The sequence below is a fragment of the Telmatherina bonti genome (assembly GCF_933228915.1).
Source record: "Telmatherina bonti genome assembly, chromosome: 7".
NCBI lineage: Eukaryota > Metazoa > Chordata > Actinopteri > Atheriniformes > Telmatherinidae > Telmatherina > Telmatherina bonti.
In genome coordinates, this window is record NC_136625.1 from 17,260,943 (window position 1) to 17,283,294 (window position 22,352).

General features: G+C 37.4%; 1 protein-coding gene across 1 annotated transcript in view; it reads left to right on the forward strand.

The window, feature by feature from the left end:
• Positions 1-322: 322 nt before the first annotated feature.
• Positions 323-22,352, forward strand: part of ralyl (RALY RNA binding protein like) — a gene marked incomplete at its 5' end in the record, with an annotated part of 36,570 nt that continues 14,540 nt past the window's right edge. The window contains one exon of the mRNA XM_079244139.1: positions 323-578. Within this exon, the coding sequence (XP_079100265.1) occupies positions 323-578 (256 nt within the window). The remainder of the gene's footprint in view (positions 579-22,352) is intronic.

The following is a 22,352-nucleotide window of genomic DNA, read 5'->3' on the forward strand; positions in this document are numbered from 1 at the left end:
GAGGGTACGCCCTGGACAGGTCGCCAGTCTTTCCCAGGGCTAACACAAACAGACGAACAACCATTCACACTCACTCCTTAAATTAATAAAATGTAAACTTTTTGTCCTTTACTTATTTATTCAATTGTACCTCCAGTCGTGTTCGAATCGATTTATTTCTCAACCTTGAGTAAAACCTTGTGTGGAGCATATTTTTCAGTCCTGGCCTGTTTTTAGATCCCACTGCTACTTTATTTTTTGGTTTTCTGTGTGTGTGTGAGCCTGCAGCTTTTCTGAACAGTGTTCATCTGTGTTTCCCAGCAGGCCCTGCTGCAGGACGAGGATGACTGGGAAGACCCAGACCAGCAACGTGACCAACAAGAACGACCCACGCTCCCTCAACTCCCGTGTCTTCATTGGCAACCTTAACACAGCCGTGGTGACCAAGGCTGACATCGAGGCCATCTTTGCCAAGTACGGCAAGATAGTTGGCTGCTCGGTGCACAAGGGCTTCGCTTTCGTTCAGTATGCCAGTGAGAGGAATGCCCGGGCAGCTGTGGCTGGGGAGAATACCAGAGTCATCGCTGGACAGTCGCTAGGTGAGAAAATGTTCCTGTGTTGTTGACAGTTTAGATTACAGCGAGGCAGAAAAAAAACATGCTGCTTTAATTTACAACTCAACTCACGTCCACCAAACCTGCACTATAGGGCTATTTTTCAAGCACTGTTTTATGTGACACCACAAAAGAAATACAAATACAAGATGCTAGTTAACATTAACTTAGATCATCCCAAGAGTGGCCTACACAAGAGGAAATAAACAACAAGTTCTGTGATTAAATTATGAGACAATGTCTCCCTGAGCTGTTGTGTGAAAAGCCCTCAATCACTTCCACAAAGCAGAAAGCTGAACAGACAGACACACAATGTTAAAAGTGAGCTTAGTTTCTTTTGCTGCTTGATTCCATTTGTGTCTCTTGGTTTTCTGGATATTTTTCTCTGTTAAAGCTGCTCCGTCTCTTAAGTGTTTTATATAGACTGACTGGCTGCCATTGTACTTGAGTGTCTTCATTTTTACCTCTTCTGGTCATTCTCTTCTGTTCCTTCTGGTCATCCTGTACCACTCTTTCGTTGTTCCTTAGTTGTTTAGTTATCCATTCTTTGTCTTTTTAGTTATTTTGTCTCTCATTGACAGTCCCTCGTACTTGTGTGTCTGTGTTTTTATCTTTCTGGTACCGTTGTGCATTTAACGTCACCTTTTTTCACTTTGCACTTGCTGTGCATTTTATTGTAGTTGGTGTCTGTTGCTTTTTTGATGTTATGCCTCTATTTAGTGATTGGCTTGCTTGTTGACTATGTCACCTTTTTTAATTTATTATTGTTTATGGTCCTTTTATACTACTTTTCAAAATTCAGTTTGTAGTCACCTCTCTATAAAGATGTGGTGTTTGTGGTGTTTTCATTACCTGTCATTGATTGATTATTGGCCGTTTTGTCTCACTATAGCCCTCTTATATTCTTTGTAGGGTTTGTGTGTTTTTAAAATCTTTGTTCCCTGCTTTATTTTTTTTTCTATATTTGTTGTCTTTGCTGTTATTACAGGGCTTTAACTTTTTTTTTTCTTTTTTTTTTTTTTTAATCACCAGCAAATGTCGCTAGTAGATTCCTCAAAATCACCATTTTTTTTCAGGAAAAATAATCTACTCTATAGATATATCCTATGATACTTTTTTGTTTATTAGTAATATTTTGAATTAATAAGATTTATTTTAATATATTATATAAAATAATAAAAAGATATAATACACACATAATATATAATACAGATACTAAATCAGAATTATATTATGTAAATATTCTATAAAATATAGCTGTATCCCTTCCTTTTCCTTGTTTAATTGCAATGTATGCATTTATGTTCAATTATATAATGTATTTATTCATTCTTTAGTGAGTGGTAATGTATTGGATGTCACACTAACATCCACTGAAGTGGTTCATTTACAAATATACAATCCTCATTCATGAATATGCAAGAAAACACTTGAAAATAGGTGTCTATTATAGTGACCACTATGCATGAATGGATTAATAACCAGTTACATATCAGCCTAGTTTATTTTATGAGCCAGATTTTAATATTCTCTCTGCATGTCTTTATTCATTTAAATTTCTTCCCTCATTCAGCTACACTTTATTCAGGCAGTAGCTCGTGAGCGACATCAGTTACATTAAAGTCAGCACACAGCCAGTGCATGGATGATATTCATGTAACAATTTTCATGGAAAATATAGTGAGCAGCTTCATTCATCACAGTGACAAAGAAGATTCAGCTCCCTTAAAACAACCGACTCTCTAAGGTCCATAATGATTCTTCATCCGGCATCACTCTGAGCTTCTTCTTTTTTTTTTTTTTTTCTTTTTTTTTTTTTTTAAACAAATTTAGCGTTCATAATGCCAAAAATTTGTTTGTATGCATTGTTGTTTAAAAAAAAATAAGAATTAGGACTATTGTTTTACATTATGGTCATTTTGGCCTCTTTCAGTCTGTTTTCGTTATGGTTGCCTGCAATTATAAACCTTCTAATTTGTTTGTCTTTTGTCTCCTTGTTGCCAGCATGATTTATAATTCTATTGTTCGTCTTCATAATTATTTGCCTTTGAAGCTGTCTGCATTACCTCTGCCAGATTATTTTTGATTCCTTCTGTCTCTTGTATTTGTTTCTGCTCATTTTGTAGCCGCATCTTTCTATTCTTTTTTTTTTTTTTTTTTTTTGTCTAAACTTGGCACAAAATGTAGGGCAATGATGGATTTTTTTACTACTCCACCTTAATATTAATAATAAAAAAAGAGTGCTATGTTATACATTGCTAAAAAACCCTGATTAGTCACCTATACATAGAGGTATAAGGATTGTGCTTCTGTGTAATGAATAACACAACCAAACATGTGGGTAGTCCCCCTACAACATTCGCCTGGTTTGCGCTTGTTTTAAGGAGATAATTGCATTCTTCTGCTGTAATAATTAAAAAGAAAACAGCACACATTGTCTGTTTTCAGACTTCATGTTGCACTGTTTGGGATCTCAGTAGTGTATGGAAGATCCATATGCACTCTCAAAAGCTTTGCACATCCTCATCGGGGTCACCAGTCTGATCCTATTGCAGGTGAATAACATCCCTTTCCTAGACCAGGATCTGCTGAGGGTCAACCATCCAGGGTTTGTGGATCTTTCTAGCATAAAGAATGCACAAACTGATCCCACTAGTCTTCTGCCTGGTTGAAGTCTTTACTTGAGCCAGGTCATGTTGTCTGCTTCACTGCTAAACTATGGAAGGGACAATCCTGGCTCTTTTGGGGAGAGTGTTGCCATCTTGGAGGATGAGTTAGGTCCCAGAATTTGGTGATATGGGATCATCCTGTCTTCAGACTCTCAGTATATCTGTCTGTCAGTCTGCTGCCTGTCATGCATTGTGACAGACACACCTAGCAGTAATTGAATCTCAAAATGAAAATGAATAATGCTGGGGATTTGGCACAGTTTGAGGGGCACTACTGACATGTCCAGCTATGCTGTTCATTCCACAGAGGAGAGCCTAAGTTATACCTTGTTGTTAAGGTGACCAATCAGGATTTAAAACTTTACATATATGTATTTAACACTAATTGGTGTCACAAAAGGGAGAAAACGGAAGAAATAATTCACTAAACAGTTTTCCTTACCTTTGTGCCACATTAATTTTCCATCTTTTATTTACTAGTGTCAAGTCATTTGTCTGTCTGCCAACCAATACGATGATAGCTGTTATGTCTTATTGAAGCTCTGGCTCAGAAGTAAATAATCCACATGAAAACGACTCACAACATCCACTGGATTTATAGATTTCACATTAATCTTGAGCACTTACACACTTGCGTAGTCTTACTGCTTATTGATGTGCCAATATTCATAATTTAAAAAGAACATTTCGCTCTCTATAACAATTAGGGAAAAATAATAACACTTAAAATAATCATTAGTATTAATTTTTGTGCATTTCCTTTCACTTAGATGGCTTGTATAGTTATTTTCCTGTCTGTCTAAAAACAACTTAAACTTCAAATTGTAAGCAAATATGCATAAATACAATTTTCAGGCAGACAGCGATGTCTCATAATTTTTTCTGTTTTGTTATATTGTTAAAATAACATAATTGAAAATACCTATACTGTATAATTATACAGCCTGTTACTAAAAATCTAAAAACTGATAAACCTTTCCTCCCTACTGCTTTAATATTTTCCCTTGCTAAGGTACTTTTGTTTTATGTTGATAAAATGCATTTCCAGGTTGTTGTTTGCAGAATCACAGAGAAATGTTTCTCTTTCATCTGGAAATGCATTAAATCAAGTGATATCATATCTCTCAGCAGCATTTTTCCGTAGCTTTGTACACAATCTCATTGCAGTAAATGAAATACAAGGTAATATAGAAGCAATAAAATCAAAACAGCGGTTCATTTAAAACGCAAGCTATGGGTTATAAAACTGTGGTTAAAACCAATAACAAAAGATAATTTCATAAACTCATATAAAATAAGCTTTAAGATTTGAAATGCAATACAGATTTACTCTGAGACCTTCATGCACGTTATTTTTAGCTCCTGCAGCCTGAATGGCAAATCTTCATTTTTATTATTTCCTGACGACCTCGAGCTACTGTCGACCTCATGCTGTTTATGGCCAAAAATCCTGCTATATATCTGTTTCGACCTTAAATTCAGCTGGTTAAATCTTAAAAAGGAATCAATAAATCAAAGTACAGCATGTGAAGGTGTGAAATAAAGTTGGAGTTAAATAAAACACATAAGACTGAGAGGATGAGAGGGAAGTGGGAAGAGAGACAGATGGTCAGCAACACAAAGGTAACAATCAGAGCTCAGTTCACATGGGGTTTTAGTAGATCCCTGTAAATCCTCCCTATATTACTTATTGATTGATTCAGCCTCCTCCATTGAAAATAAAAGTACTTCACCAATTCTCATTTCTCATCAAATATGAACAAGAGCGCTGCAGAGTCATGTTTCTAATTCAGCCTTGAGTTTGGCCAGTTTCATGCATTTTTGGCTGTGAAATTGTAAGTGGAAAAACTGCAAAGCCAAGTTGTGTTCACAGTGTAAATAATTACGTGCCTCGGGAGCTATGAGAGTCTACCTGGAGAACTATGTGATGGATAGCTGAAGTGAAAGTCATTTTTTTCTATCATTTTTATTTGTGAACACGACTGGAAGCAAATCCTCCTGCAATTTTTTTATTTCCAATCACAGACCAAAACTTTTAGGTTTTGAGTCGTTGTGCAAACAATGCTGGTTAAACAGGCCAACAGACAATAAGCAATGAGAACCACTGATTTCTTTGGACGGAGTGAAAACCACCTGCAAAAGTTCTTTGCTTTTTTTTTTTTTCCATTAACCACTTAAATGCAGATGCAACCATCACAAAACTCAAATTTGTCGTATCTCCTGGATCCTTTCTTTTTCTGTGGACGGAATGACGTGATACTGATAAATATTGTAACAATAAAACTGTGACCCTGAGGATAAAAGCAACAAAACCAGACGCCACAACATTTCATGCTCAAGTTATCTTCATAGATTTGCTGTATTTCTGTTTATGGTCACTGTTTTGTCTGGCTGTTGTGTTTTTCATTTTTGTGCTTTCTGGAATGAGTTTTGTTTTCTGTTTCATCGTTAGGATTTGGAAAATTTTGCTTTCTGAATTGTGCTGCATTTTTCTTTTTTACTGTCCTTGGTTTGCATTTGTAGCTCTGTTTCTTTTTTTATTTCATTGTCATATAGTCTGAAATGTTGCTCTTTTCTGTTTTGTGGTTTTGTTTGGTTTTATTTGTGGTTGTTTTTTTTGTTTTTTTTTTTTCAATTTTGTGCCCTGCATCTAAGTACCACTATAGAAAACAGCAGCCAGCATCATTACCACCCCAGTGCTCTGTCACAGCGCCAGAAACAAGGGACACGCCGGATAGATCTCCAGTCCATCACTGTAATTGAATGAATTAACTTGGAAAATCTGGAAAAGATGTTACATTTGAGCTGTGTATTTTTGTGAGAATGTTTTTTTTTTTTTTCTCTCTAGCTCATGTATGTATTAACAGTTAATGGCAAAATGAACCATAATCACTTGGCTAGATCCTACCCATATTAAGGTCCTCACACCCAAGTCCAAACAGGATGCCTCTTCCTCACTGATTATGATCACCTCTAGATCATAATCTAGAGGTGAATGGAAATCAAAAGTTTAAATTCTTGATTTAAAAGGTCAAATGACCTCAACATAAACTGATTTAAAAGAAAAGTATGACTGATCTTTAGCCTCCGCTGCTTCAACAGGTGTCAAGTGTAATCTATAATATATGGTATATATTTATCATTAAATAACCCCCATCCTGAATAGTCTCCCCTTTCCATTGTGTTAATAATTTTAATATAGGCACAGCAATACGAACATTTGGACATTCACTGTTAGTATAAGGCTATAAAGATTTGTGCAGATTAGCCTATGTTAAAACCACATTTGTTTGCAAACACTGTAATAGTCCGATTTTCTTAACTCAATATCACCATTTATTTAAAAATCTCTGTATTTATGTGGAGTGTTGTCATGAAGTAAGATAAGAGACATTTAAAAAGAAAATGAAGCCTGTCCTCAAATGTCAATTATATATAAAAAAAAAAGTTGCTTAATTCTTGCCAATCAGGCTTTGAGACTTGAGCTGTAGACGGAAGGTGATTGACTAAACATAACCACTGGGAGCAGCTGGTGTTGTGAAAAAAAAACTGTGAAAATGTCTACTGTTCCTTCTAACTACATAGATGGAAGTGTTGCATCTCTGCTCTGGTTCTGTTTCTTGTTTAGCAGCAGCTGTGGGGTTGCCAGGAAAACATCTATCTCAAGGGAGTCAATTTGCCTCTCAGCTATATGCGAAGATAACTGAAGTTTGCTGTTTTATCACCTCTCCGTGTGTTTAAAATAGCTGAACATACATGTTAATTAGAGATGTTCAGACCCTGCAGATTTTTTTTTCCTTTAACCACACCCAGGCAAACAGTGTGAAGTTCCTGTTTCCATACTTTATGCTAAACTAAGTTAAGCTAAGATTGCTAGTGGCTAAAGCCAACTCTGTTTTTGCCATGCAAAGATTATGCTAGTGTATTGTCAGTTCTCTGCATTTCAGCTCTTACACCAGTGTAGATCTGCATATCAGATGATATGACCAGAAAAGGGCCCTCTTTAAGCTCTTCATTTCCTTGCCCTAATTAGAGACAAGAAAAATGAAGCACAGACGAGAATCATAGTGCTTTCTACAGACACATCACACATTTACTGTAATGTCAGCATAAATTCACATGTCTAATCTGCATCTACTTTGACTTTTTTTTTTCATTAATATGCATTCTAATAAGCTTGCTTTCCGTGAAGAGCCACGACTGATACTCCACACAAAACTGATGTTAACATCTGAGCATGCTGCTGGTAAATTTTGAGGTGAACTCGTATCCTCATACTGCAGTCAAAGAAATATATTCCTATGCTTGGTGTTGCATATTGCAGCTCCACTCTACCCTTGTAAACACAGACTAGTCACGAACACACATGCACACACATGCAATAAATAAACTATATGAACAATGCACCTTAAGTGTCAGAGGTGTTCTGCACGTGCCTACAGTAATGTCTCCCTCTGCAGCAGAGATCTTTTCCTGTGCCTTTATTCTCCTCCCTCTGGGAAAGTTAACCCTTAATAGCTTATCTTTTAAACATGAACTTGATATTTGATTAAGCTCCTGCAGTGTGTGAAACCTGCACCAGATAAGATCTTCGGTGCCTTTAAATTATACTCAGTAAGGGGCAAAAATAAGGGGGGGAGGGGGAATGGTTATGTGACTGTATGACATACGACAGGAAGGTCAGAATCAAATGCATGACATCGTGGATACGCAATGAGCACTTCATCCCTCTGAGGTACCACATCTGCTCATGCTTGAGTAGATTTAATAGCCAGGAGATACTGAATCTCCAATGACTGCTTTTATTTCTGAAGACATCACTGAATGGACTTCAAGATAACTTCAAGTGTTAAGGCAAATAAAAGTGACATTCAGTTGTGCTGGTGGTAGGTGTCCTGGGGTGGCAGCTATTTAACTTTTGATGAAGATGCCTACTGGTGATGCAGGATGCACGGAAAGGGTTTATTCCAGTTTCAACAAATCAGCTTTGCTCTTCATTTCTGCATCTGTGGATCAAATATGGACATAAATGCATTGCTATTCCTACCCTCATGCTTTTTTATAATCAAATCTTGCTGTGATTATATCTGCGTCGGGTTGTAGCGTGTCAATGCGCTCATGTGTGACTGGTTTTTGCTGGTGTTTGAGTGCCTCTCTGTGGTTACAGCACAAACTGCAGAACTTCCCACTGAAGTCAGGTTATTACTCTTTTTGCTTGATCTGTTAAGAAGATAAGGCTAATGTCTAATTGATTAAACTCTTAGAAAATTTGATAGAGGTTGAAAACAATTATCTTAATTTTTGTGTTTGAGAGAATTGTAAGAAAATGCATTGGTTTGTTAAGAAAATTTCACCCTGTATTTACAGGAAATCTGATCATTTAAACAGCTTGTCTTTCAGGTTGATTTGGTGTTATCAGTCTGGCAGATTCAGAAGATTAAACAGACAAAATTAACTAAATTAAGTTATAATACACTCTAAAATTATTAAATAAAGTCAGTGCCAAAGGAAATTTCATTGACTAAGATTTCAAACTTCTGCATTAACTCTGAATTAATTGCTGATCCTTCTCAGCATGATAACAGTAGAACTACTTGCTTACACATTCAATTTTTTCCCCTCTGCATGAACACTAGATGGTGCTGAGAGCAAAGCACCGACAGGTTTCATTTGTCTGCATCCTCAGCAGTAAAACAGTAAAACCTTCCATGCATTCTGTGCAGAATATATAATCACAGTTACTCTTACAAAACATTAGCTGTTTTTAAAATAAATCTTTTATCTTTTATCTAAAAGTTTTTTCATGATAAATGATAATGGTTTGAAACTGAATAAAAGATCCATCTGTAATTAACTTCTATAATGAATTTCCAAATGCACATTTAATGTTTTTTGTCCCTCTCTTCCAGCTTCGACACTCTTAATAAATTGTTGTACATTCATTTCAGTATTTCTGCATAGATGTCAAACTGAAACAACAGATGGTGTGTGTGTGTGTGTGTGTGTGTGTGTGTGTGTGTGTGTGTGTGTGTGTGTGTGTGTGTTGCATTAAAGTGTCCAGCCTTGATTATATGAATGTGTTACATTCAGCTTTCATTAGCTTTCAGTTTCGTGGACCACCAAGATGTCAGGCTGAGCACAAGACAGCCGCAAACACCATGTCACGGTAATTTGATATTATAATTACACAGCTCCGTGTTCCACTGAGACCAAATGCTTCAACAGCTGGGGAATCAGTGGGCTGCTTCACTCCCTCTGAGATCTGCTTTTTAATCTGTCTTCTCAGTCCACAGCTCATCCTTTAAATGAAATTTTAAAAAAAGAAAACACTTGACAGATTAATCTGAGACACTGTAGAGATGATTTGCCTTCTGAGTGAATGAAAGAGTGGAATGATCACAAGAATAGAGTCAAACATGAATTTTACAGAAGCTTTAAGATAAAAAAAAAAAAAAACAGGAAATATATCTTCTGACATACCCCTTGAATATTAAACTATATTTGCAAAACAAAATGCACTTAACCTGTTATAAGTGTATGTTGAAGAAAAAAGTCATAAATTAAAAAAAAAAAAAAGAAAAAAATTATTAAACTTTTTCTCCCACATTTTTCTCAAATTAGAATTATTTTTCTCTGTAATGTGTGATAATTCATTTTGTGCAATAGACATTCCTGTTTTTTATGTAGTCCTTTATTTATATTTTTGATGAAGCTGTTAAGCTGTAAAATCCACAAAACATCTTTGCTACGGAAGAAAAATTTTAAATTGGTCATGAAATAATTAATTGGAGAAAATTTAGATACAATGAGATACAATGCTATTGATATGTGTATACAAAGGAGTACAGTACTTAAGCACCTATATAAAACGAATGGGGGGGAGTGCAGATTAAATAAAAAGAAAGCGACAGATTGTTTTTTTATACATGCAGATAACCGGTTCTGTCTGCTTTTTAGCATAAAAAATTTGGGGTTTTTGTTTATGAGTGAGGCAAATCGTAATGTATTCAAGCTCCATTTTTGTATATATTTACTATTTTGCATCTTTTTCAGTATTCAGGTTTACTGTTGTCAGTTGTTTACTCTCTATTAAGACATACCGGTGTATAAATATGTAGAACCTGCAAACAAAAGACAATGGATCTGGTGTCAGAAGCTTTATGGTTTCCATTTGTATTCCATCAAGTGTTGGCCTGTCTTTTGCTGCATGCATGTAAACGGTGTTTGGAGTAAGGGATGATGGATGTATGGGCAGAGAGAGAAGCTTGAAGCTAATGGCTGTCCTCCAACATTTTTGCCTTTGAATTTATCTGCACTCGTAAATGCTTGTTGACAACCCAAGAAGTCTTTGGCAGGATACCTTAGAGAGCATATGCTGATGGGTTTCACACAACATCCATCCAGTCAAAGTTGTTGCTCTGAGCTGCGACTCCAGAAAGAGTTCATTAAGTCCACGTTTTCCATGAGCATTTAAGCATCTTTCAATTCATTGTTTCATACAGATGAAACAATGAATTGCGTAGAGGCAGCCATTCCAGCAATTGTTTGTTTTTGTCATTAAAATCATCAAGATAATGGTCCTGATTATGTTAGAAAATTAGACTTTTATTTTGTTTTCTGTAACTGGTTGTCACAAGATAATAATGATCCAATGGTCAGAATCTCTGGCATTAAGTTACACGCATGCCTTAACAACAGTATGCTAAGATATGCATGTTTTATTCAGTTTTCTCCTTGGCAAGACTCTCTGAGCTCTAACAAAAACCTTGTCTTGTCATAGTTTGGAAAATGATAAAAACCTTTATTTAGGTCTCAATGTTGTACCAAATGAAAGAATTCTTGTTATTTTGAGATAATGAAATGGTTAACTTGTTAATTTGAGATAATGTTTTATTTTTTCAACCCTGACAGCGCTCAGTTTTGATAGTTTTGGTTTAAATTCTCTCACAATATGCTTTAATTCCACATATTTACCTTCAACCTATACTCATGGTTTTCTATTTAAAAGCTTTGGTAGAAATGTTAGTAGTGAACCAAACAAATAACAAAGACATAATCTGTAAGTATGTATATATGGTATATACCAAAATTAAACTCTTATAGTCATTAAAAGTTTTGGGTTTTAGGAAGGGTTTTTGCAGGATGACAAATGTTACAGTTTTGTAAAGGAGGACCTGAAAAACCAGGTAAAGTCCAGACGTCATGGCAAACAATAATGTAAACAAACCTTGCAAGTGGACGGGTAAAAGGCTAATCCAAAAAAGGAAGCATGCACAAAGTGAACAATGATACTTCCAGGTATTCATTAATATTTTTTTTCTCCTCTTTTTCATGTTTGATCCTAAAGCAACATCACAACTATATATATATATATGTCCTATAGACATTTTCACAAGTGTTGTAAACAAATTAAACAATGTGTCCCACTCCAAAGTGACATATGTCCAGCAAGGATAAATACTTTTTTTCTTTATTTAACTGAAAGACTTCAGAAATATTTCAAATGTATTCCCCCATCTGTTGAAATTAACTTGGTTTTTGCATATTTACGCACAAGATTAAAATATTTATCCAGAAAACTCAACTTATTTTCAATGAAATTACCCTGTTAACACAACATTTTTCCAGATAACATAAAACTCTGCAGCAATGAAAATTTCTTGAAATAAAAGACTGTTGTGGAATTAAACAAACACACGATGTGAAAATAATTAGATATACTAAAACTGGAATTTCAAAATAAGAGACAAGAAGCAAAGTCCCACAACGACAAAAAAAAGTTTCACACTTTTTAACTTTTTAGAAAATGAAAAGAAAAGAACTATTTATTCATTCAAATGTTGCGAAGATGTCAGCCGTACTTCGTTTATCAATCAATATTTCTATTTATTATTAATACATCCGTGAAGATTCATAATGAACGTGTATTTAATAATAAAGTATGAGACAGTAGGACTGCGGTTGAGGAGACCGTTGCTGCAGGCTGTAGACGCGAGGACCCCTCTCTCCCCCCCGGTGCAAGTCGGTGAATGGTACGGTCCGAGGCGGCTCGACGCGGAGCGTGAAGCTGCAGCTGCTCCGGCGGCAGTCCGACCGACAGCTGGCGGAGGAAGAGGAGGCAGAGGCGGAGACAGCTCAGCTCTGAAACGCCACCACTGCTTTTTCTCTGTCCCGTTATGACCATGTACAAAGGCAGGCGTCGCAACCACAGATGTAAGTATGAAGCGTAACATTAACGCTCAAGTTAATACTGGCGATTTTTTTTTTTGTCTGCTGCTGGTTAAGGTAAAGTAAAATGTTAAAAGTTCATCAACCCTGGTGCCTCGTATGCATCACAACGCAGCTATAAGATAGTTATTTAACTTGATAGTTGTTCGCGTTGTGCACTTCTGAAGTTTTAATTATGACCTCTGGACTTCAACCTACATATGTGTTTGTATTCCTGCAAAGCTTAATTTGTCATAAATGGCACTGGGGGCTTCATCAGTGTAATACACAGATACAAATCCTGTAGGACAACACCTCGTGTGTCCAAACTAGTCTTACACAAATGAGACAAAACACATTTCTCATTTGTGTGCTTTAATGTGGCCTGTTTCATAGACTGTTAGTGACTTGTTGACTGGCAGGAGAGTGTATCCCAAAGGCTGCAACATCAATTTAATATTGGTGATGCTCTAAATCTAAATTTAGTGTGTCTAAATCAATCTGTTTTGTGTGAAAGTTAATATTCAGCATAGAGTGCACGGAGACCTTTGAGAGAGATGGATTTACACAAGCCTTAGGATGCACAGAATTGTTTTATGTGTGTGGACTGAGTGCACAAGAGAGAAGTGTTTGTGTGAGTGATAAATCATTTATTATATTAATAGGTCTGATATATTAACTTCTACTGTATATGCATAGTTTTAAAATTAATGACTGTGTTTGCAGTTCTAACATGAAAACCACGTCTTGCTGATGCCTGGCTCGCTTGCAGAGCATCCATGTCTCTGAAGGTGAAGCAGATAAAAACATTATTATGGCGTTGATTGTTATTATTGACATGCTATGACATTAAAGAGAGGCTTGATTAGAGTTAAAGGTTTCAATAGATGCCTCATAGTGAATTTATTGATCATTTGTTCTGTAGAATGTCAGGAGACAGCAGAGGATATCCATCATCATCATCATGAACAGCCTGATGACCCTCTTTCGAAGTGACTGTAATTGTTTTTTCAGAATCAGCCTGAAAAGCAGTTTTACCTCCATGAAACCGAGCTGATAAAAATAGCAGAAACAAGAAATTTTCATCACTGTCTTCACAATATTTCCTTCATTTTCTGATACTCCCGGGGGGCTTTAATTGAGCATATATTGATGTTAACATTATAGATTTATGTCTGTGGCAAAACACCTCATAATTGGACGCAGTGATGTCTCAATCATCACAACAGTTGCTATTATATCCAAAGACGTTTGGTTTACTGCTACGCTAGTAAAACATTATGCAAGTGAGAAATGCTTATTTTCATAAGAATAGCATGAAACTCTGCTTCCGATTCTTCCAGTAACCTGTGATCCATTAAAGCGAGGGGGGGGGGGGGCATATGCTTAAAAACAACTCTTTTGAACTCTTAGATTAAAAATAAAGTTTTCATCGAACAAACAAGACTCCTGCACTTTGGTTAAGTCACAACAAATTAATAAAACCCACCTGTGGCTTTCAACCCCACCCATGTCTAGACTAGATTTTCTGGGCACCGCAGTCAGAGAACAAGAAGATCCTCACACTGTAATCCTCTTATATGGCTATACTGGAGAGCAAGTATCTTCCCATAAACCCCAGTTTCAGAGGAAATACGAGAAGTCTAGAATAACTTTATTTATTTATTTTATCGTCATGTTCCAAAAAAAAAAAAAAAAAAGTCGGTAAACAAACAAAAAGAAGTTGTTGGTCTGCATCAAATACTTTGAACCGGACTCTTTTACCAGTTTGAACCACTTCAATCAGGACTCTACAACAAATTACACCAACAAAGAAGTTCAGCTCCAGAGTGTCCTGTCTTCAGACCAGGAGAACGTAAGTATTTTGGAAATTATTCATATTTTGGGCATGTTGAATACTTAATGGTACAGCTAATGTTGATGCTGGTGGTCTTCTGGTACTTTCACTCTCTAAATGTTCATACTGCTGTTTGCTTCATTTCTTTGTCACTTGGTAGTTGATTCTGTGATCAGAAAACCTGCAGCTGAGCTAGATGTATGTTTGAGATCCTTGAGATCAAAATCTAGGGGGGGGTCATCAACTAGTGGTAGTTCAATTCACTATTTAATTGATCCATCATGGGTGCGGCACATGCTGACTCAATATTGACCTGTAAATGTTCCAAGATGATTATTTTTTTAAAATTGAAATGATAGACTCCGAGGATGACTTGGATCTTTCTTAAATTTATCCTTTATGAATCAGGGAGCTGCCAGCACACAGCAGGACGCAGGAGGACAGAACGACTCGGGTTCTTCGTCGCTTTCTGAGCCGAAGAACCCAAGAGCTCCTGGAGCGGCACCTGTAGAGGCCTGGAATAGCTCCACAAGTCCGATACTGCTTGATAGAAATGATGATGCTCATTTCTTTCCATACCATCTCCTTTTATCCTTCTATCTACTGTATTTTTTTAAAGATAGCAATTTAAAGTTAAGATTTAAGGGAACTGTTTATTTCATCAAGCCAGTATTGCTGTTGGTAAATTACATAGTTATGTTCCTAATCTTGTTCATTTAAAATAAAACTTTGATCCAAATATTCAGCTATCTGTTCGCTCACCGTTGGAAAAGAACCATTTGACAAGCTGAACAGTTTAACTAAACAAGGGTTTGCATTATATTCTGTTAACTATATTTGCACTAAACTGAGAAATGATGCGTACATAATGAAAGCAACAGCTCTATTCCTCTGATATGGAAAGGCTCATAATCTGTTCTGTCGATGGTCAAGACATTGGCTGTCTCAATCAGCGCACTAACACTACTTCGCGCACTATGTTTCAGTGCATAGTGCGTTTACACGGACTTTTGTGCAAAAAAACTCAGTGCACTGAAAGTACCCGGATGCTGCCCTAAACCCGCCCATAAATGCAGTGTGGAACGATGGACACTTCGCGCACTAAATGGACGCCATTCTGCTGACGTAGCGGAAGAGGATGGACTTTCCATCAGTTTACCAGGTAAATAATGGCGGAGTTTAACGCCGGTCCAGGCGGGGATTCATTTGTATAAATGTAAGTATTAAATTATTCCGTTATGATTGTGATGTATACTGCAACCTGCTAATCTATCCCTGACGACAGTTATGGATAGATTAGCACACTGTTAGCAGTTTTTATCCGCTGTAGTGGACGTATACAGGTTATATGTGTTATAAATGATGAATGTTATAGGTTCTTTATGTTCATTGATCCTTGTTGAACGTCCAGATGAAGCATTGTGGTGTTTATAACGTAAACTATTAATACCGATATAGCGCCAGTTTTTAGAGAGTGGTCCGTTACTATGGTTACCACTGATGGCATAAATCTGCATCGTATGGTCAGATCTGAACTGCTGAGACTGAACGAGAAAATATAGATATAAAATAAATATAGCAGTGAATTTAGTTGGTATGATTATTAGAGTGCAAAGTGTGAGGTGTGTAACTTTCTTCTGCATGGCTCCACCTCGTCTGTCCCTGATTGAAAATCGATCGAGTGTGTGTGTGTGTGTGTGTTTAGTTTACCTTGTAGTTGGTGTCATGTAATATTTACTGAATGTTTCGTGTGTTTTGTGTATGGTAATAAATTAATCATTACAAAATATTTAATTATATTAGATTAATGTAAAGAGAAGTTCATTGTACATCTTCATTATATAGAGACACACAATTTGTTTCCCATTCGCCAAATTATTTATTGTTTAGATATAAATGCAATCATGATCTGGGGAATAACACATCATTGCCATCCTCTGCTTCTCATCAGTCTCACAGATGGTTCCTGGAGATGCTGCTGGTTCTCCTTCTGGTTGTTCCCCAGCTGCCCTCCTGACATCTTCATCATCATCTGGCTCCAGAAGGTCACCGCTGCTCATGCAGATGTTGTGGAGGACGGTGGATGTACTTCACATCCTTCCAGAGCCTTTAGGAAGACGGACCTCCACCTGGTCTCTAGGATCCTGAAAGACCTCTCCACACACACCTGGCTTCTGACAGGCAGCAGTTGAAGCGAGCTTGCAGGTGGATTCAGACAGGCTGCCTGAGGAGCATCAGGAGGAAGATGGACTGCTACAAGCAGGGGAGATTCAATAAAGGATTCAATAAAATGTTTCTGTAACAACTTTGCTGCGTTGCGTCCCTGTGTCTGAGCATCTTCTTTACAGCATTACATTCCCTACATTATCATTTATAATCCTAATCCTAATCCTAATGTGCACAGCATCAGAGTAAACACCAGTTAAAACAGATGTGTTTAATGTAAAGGACATTTTTTCCACTGACAATATCTTTGCATATTTAAAAGCTGTTTTATTAGTGTTTTGATTTGCACTTTATTATATTAATAAGCCTGTGGGAGACATGCAAAGACACATGACAGTCTGATGTTGCTTTGTATTGTTAACAACTGAGATAGATCACTCTAGTGTAGGCCATAATATATGATGATATGATACATAAAGTTATGTTTGCTGGATTTGTTAATTTCTTTATTACAACTTCCTATAAAGAATTTAGTAGGACGAACTGTCCCTGAAACAATAAGCCAACAATGATGCGAGACTGGCAACAGGTATACACTCTGGGCACGTATGCAGGCGGGTCATACACGTTAGAAATGAATAAATATACATACCAACTCATGTTCAGCCAATCGGAGGAGGATCCTTTGTCATCTTTAATGCGATGTAGTTTCATGAGAGAAGCAAATTCATTCTCCTAATTTAGCGCTTTGTTTTACTTTTGGCGGCAGAATAATTGTGGTCAAATGCGAGTCCGTCACTACCGGTTAGTGCACTACGTCCAGTGTTCCATTTGGGACAACACTTACCCACCGTAGTGCACATTACAGAGAAAAGTGCGTAGTGCACACTATGCACTATATACTACGCACTAACGAATTGAGACACAGCCATTCTGTAAGTCATGAACATTTAAACACAGGATCCAGAAAAGATCTGCTTTAGCTTCAGATCACATTGACGCCCCTTCTTGTGCTGCTTGGTTTGAAATCGGAAGTCTTTGTGTAACATTTAAAAATAGAAACTGGAAACTTTGGGAAGGAAACAATATCATGATTGCTACATTCATCCATGATCTATCTTACCTGTGGTGTCTGTCACACACATTCTCTGGGACTGCAGACACTTTGCACCACCTGTAAAGTGAAAAGTGATAACATACGTTATTGGTATAGTTGGTCACAACCAAAGAATTATATTTGCTTTTCCCTTTTGTTATCGCTTTATTACATGCCAGTTCATTAAAAACAGGAATAATTACTACACACATATTACATCCTCATGTAGACATCTCTTTGCGAGAGCTAAAAACATGTCCAGCTGAAATGTCAAAGTCTTTCAGGATTTTAGTCTGACCTGACAAAATCCTGGATGATGTGTGCTGGATGAAACCTCTCACTGGGAAGAGTTTATCCCAGACTATGAGAAGGAAGTGTCACTGGCAATTTCACTATAGTTCTGCACAAACAACTCCAGTCTCTATGCCGCTGCCTCCTCTTCTCCTTCTCCTTTCTCTCCCCCTCCAGCAAAGTCATGGACAACTGTTAAATTCGGGCCAGATGCATGTTTAGCTCTCAAAAAGAGGACATATCTGGGTAAGAGAAGACATCTGAGGTCTTTTTGCCAGAGTATGATGGCATACAGGGATATCTCTCTGTTATCTGTGTTGACTTACCCAAACACTAGTTATCCTGATGAGTGGTACAACGAGGCTGGTAATGAACTCGGTAATTGAACCTAGAGTTTTCTAGTCTTGATCAATTCACGCTCACATAAAAGAGGTGGTGTTTGCAGCGCCTGACCAACTGCAAACAGAGAAAAACCCTGCAGATTTGCTGCTTTACCGTGGACGAGCAGACAACTGTTCTTCAAAAATGTGACAAATTTAAAAACGTCGCCCAGACCAAAAGCAACACTGTTGCTGCAGCAACAGCCAGGAAGGAATGCCAGCAGAAAATTTCAGTCCCCTAAATTTGTGAGATTATGATATGATTCATATTGATAATTCATCAGACAATAATTAGTACTATGATCACTCAATTTCACTTCATTATGGTACAGAGAACCTTCTGTGGAGCACTTCCTAGCAGCTTTGGCTTTCTTTTTATTTTCCATTGAGGCTCTGCATTTCGTAAACGTTTGTGTTGGAATATTCACTTTTTACATTGATAGCACAAGTAGCTGTGTGTTCCATATATTCATGGTTTTGCAGTAATAACATGTTAGGCCAGTATTATTAACACAAGGTTAAGGTTAAGGTTAATATTAAGCTTGGCCATTGACCATTGATTCAGAGGCAAACCCAGTGAAGCTAAATGGACTTGGCAACATGTCAGAAACAAACAATTTTAAAGCAGTCCGTAACAAGGCTTTTATTTCTTCACACTGATAAAATCAGCAATGGTTTATTTGATATTGTTCTATCTATCCTAACTATTTCTTTCCTAAGCGCTCCTGTTACAAGTCGTGCACCAACGCCAACAGGATGTTCTAAAAATGGACAGGCTTTTTTCTAAGCGAACTGATTGTTGTATGCTTTTGAACTCGGATGTCCCACCTAGAACATAACCTGCTCCAGAGCTGGTGAGCCGTCAAGCTTAAGTTACCATGGTGATTCACCATGGTAGGTTGCGGACCAGTGTCTTAAAACAAAAAACCCAGGATTAACCTTGAAGTTACTTTGGTGAGAGAAAATTCACCTAGTACAGGCCTCAGATGACCATGTAACCTGTTATCAGTTATGTGCACATTAGATTTACGTAGAATTTTACTTCCACACTTCCCTCTCGTGCACAGACTGTATATAAAAAGATGGACTGAGCCTCCCATAGGTTTCTGAAGAGTTGAATTGAAGCTCGGTGGGCGGTTCCTTCCATCGCCATCTTGGCAGGGGCATGCGTGTTGTCTCTCTGAAAATACAAATATGGACAAAGAGGTGGAGCTGAGAGGGGGGCTGTGAGCATCACGGTGGATGATTGACATAGAACGAACTCCGAGCTCCCTGTATCTAAGAGCTTACCGAGGTAACCTGGAGATAACAGGAGATGACCAGCTAACGGAGATAAGTGGGCAGCAGCTAAGTCACGTTGTTAACCTGCTAAAAACCACAGTTGTTCTGCGTTTTTCTGACTTGAAGCGGGAGATCGGGTATATGTCAATCAAAAGGACACTCTCCTAAATATGCCAAATTTTGAGATGAAATTACTTTTAAATGGGCGAGTTAGAACAAAATTCACTCCCCCCACAGTTGTCATGAAGGTAAACTTGACCTATTAAACCAAAAATGGATTTTTGAACCAGGCTGTAAACATGTTTATTTCTGTTATGAAGTAGTCCTTTCTAACATGGGAGTCTATGGGGATTTGCTCTGTTTTGCAGCCAGCCCCTAGTGGATGTAGGGGGAACTGCAATTTTATGTACTTCTGCATAGGAGGTTGCCACTCGTTCTCGTCATACACTCTATCAGCTGGTGTCTCAGATCCATCAGCGTTGATGGAAAAGTTCTGGTTTCTGCAGCTAGTGCGACTATCAGCTTCATGCTAAACAACACAACTCAGTATTCCTTTTAAAGCAAATTTGTTTCTCTTTGTGATGTCTTGTTACACGCTGCACATCTGTGATATTTGACAAAAATTCAAGATTTTTAAAATTTCCTTTCGATTAAAAGACAAATTTATTCATCACAAACTACAAGATAAAAGGAACCATGTCACCACTAGCCAGACTTAACTTTGACCTTTAAGATGCTACAGTCCACAGTAGCACCTTTGTCTAATCGAATTTGAAAATCACGAGTTGTTGTTGGGTTTTTTTTTTTTTTTTGGCTCAGATAAACTTTAAACCAAATGACCTCTGTTTGCTTCATTGAAGAGTTTGTGACCAGTGATGCTTGGAAGCTGTGTGATGTTGAGCTTTTTCACATGCTGCTTTGTTTCTACAGTAAACTCGTGAACGAAGCAGCTGAGTTTTGCAGCAGATGCACATGTAATTTTGAACAGGTGGCATCTGCCAGTTTGTTTTCCAGTTGCCTGCACTGATTAATGAGCATGTGGTCAGGTGGAAGTTGTGGACCACCTCCAGAATATTTCATAGTGCTCGTTTCACGTAAGACCAACAACATTACATCATAAGGAAAGATGCAAAAATGGAAAGAAGAAAAATGTATTAACAGCTTAGGAGAGATGAAAGAGTTGATTATGTTTCCTTCAGGCTACAGCAGTATACTCATTATAGTTTAATGACAAATTCAACACATAGCAATAATAATCATCACAGCAGCATCCACATTTCATTCTTCATGCTGGTAGTTTGTCTTTCAATTTAAGAAAATCTGCTCGCTGCATACTTCCTTACCAATACGATTTATTGAGATCAGTCAACTTTACAATTAAGCAATTTATCATCACATTCTCCCTTAATGGACCACAGCTCAGCAGGTCTTATAAAAATAATTTTATTAGCTGCCCGGGAGCTTAAGAGAGGCTGCCAAATATCTGCTCTGCCAAGAGGCCATTTTCCCTAATAGTGAGTGAAAAACAAGAGTACAAGGAATTCATTAAGGAGGGAAAGGCTGTGGAGCAATTAATCCTAATGTTGCCACAACAGAAACTGTTGACTCTTCAACATGCTGCTGCTCCTGACTGGAATCAGTTCGGGCACGATGCACTTCAGATGAGGGCGTGCAGCTCACAGAGGGTTGACAAAGTAATTTCAGAATATGCCAGCGTTGTGTATGAGCTGGCAGGATCCACATCTTATTCCTTTTTGTATAATCGGAAACTAAAAAAAATGATTCCCATCTGCATTGTGCCAACAGTTCAAAACTGCTGTCAGTATGCAAACAGTTTCAAATTTATGCTGTCCCCCCACCGAAGAGCACCTTCTGTTGGCTCAAAAGACATTTACATGATGCAGTATTTTTTAGAGTAGCATTGATCACAGAGGAAAATATGCTTTGTACCAAATTGATAGCTCTGAGTTGATTTCCATCTCCAGTTCCTAAAACAAACAGAAATACGTTACGCATAGAAAATACAAATTACGTATAGTTAATAGTAAAAACGTACATTGCAAAAGTGGAAATGTTGAACCTCAAGCCTCGTAACATGTGACCAGCATTCCTATGTCAAAGAATAAGTAGTTGACACAAAAAAAATGGTTATTTTAGTGGCTGCTTTCATGCTCAGAGCATAGATCATTGTTTAGAGATTACATCTTTAACTCATAATTTTGTTCTTGGAGTGACTCAGGACACTGTTGTAATGGTCTCGCCAGGATTTTCTGCTAAAGATCTTCTACACAAACGGTCCTCACACTCCCCCATAGATAACTGAAATAATTCTCAACCATTGTCATTGTTCATCATCCTAAAATTCTAGTAGTATTTGATAGTTTGTGTACAGGGCATATTTGTCTTGCACAAACAATGATATTGTAAGTCACCGGTGAAACTAGGGTGGGGTATCGCCACTTATTTTATTCATTGGTTCAATTTGATTCCCAACAGCCTGATTCGATTTGATTTCAGTTTAAATCCGATTCAACATTGATTCATTTAGATATTTAGTTACCAACACCAGTTTTCTTGACTAATAAAGACATTCTCAGATAACTGTTTTCTGAAACACGGAGTCAGTTTGTATGACCACGTAAGCATGAAAGCATCAGATATCTGGGAGTAACAACATGCTCTTCTGAAATACACTATTTTAAAGACTGGTGCCTACATTTTACCTATCAGCGTTTCTTCCAGTTTTACAGCCAGCAAAGCGGCAACAAAACCACTCAGGACAAAAAACAATTTAAAACTTTTTAAACGTTTCATTCAACGAAGCTGCTCTTT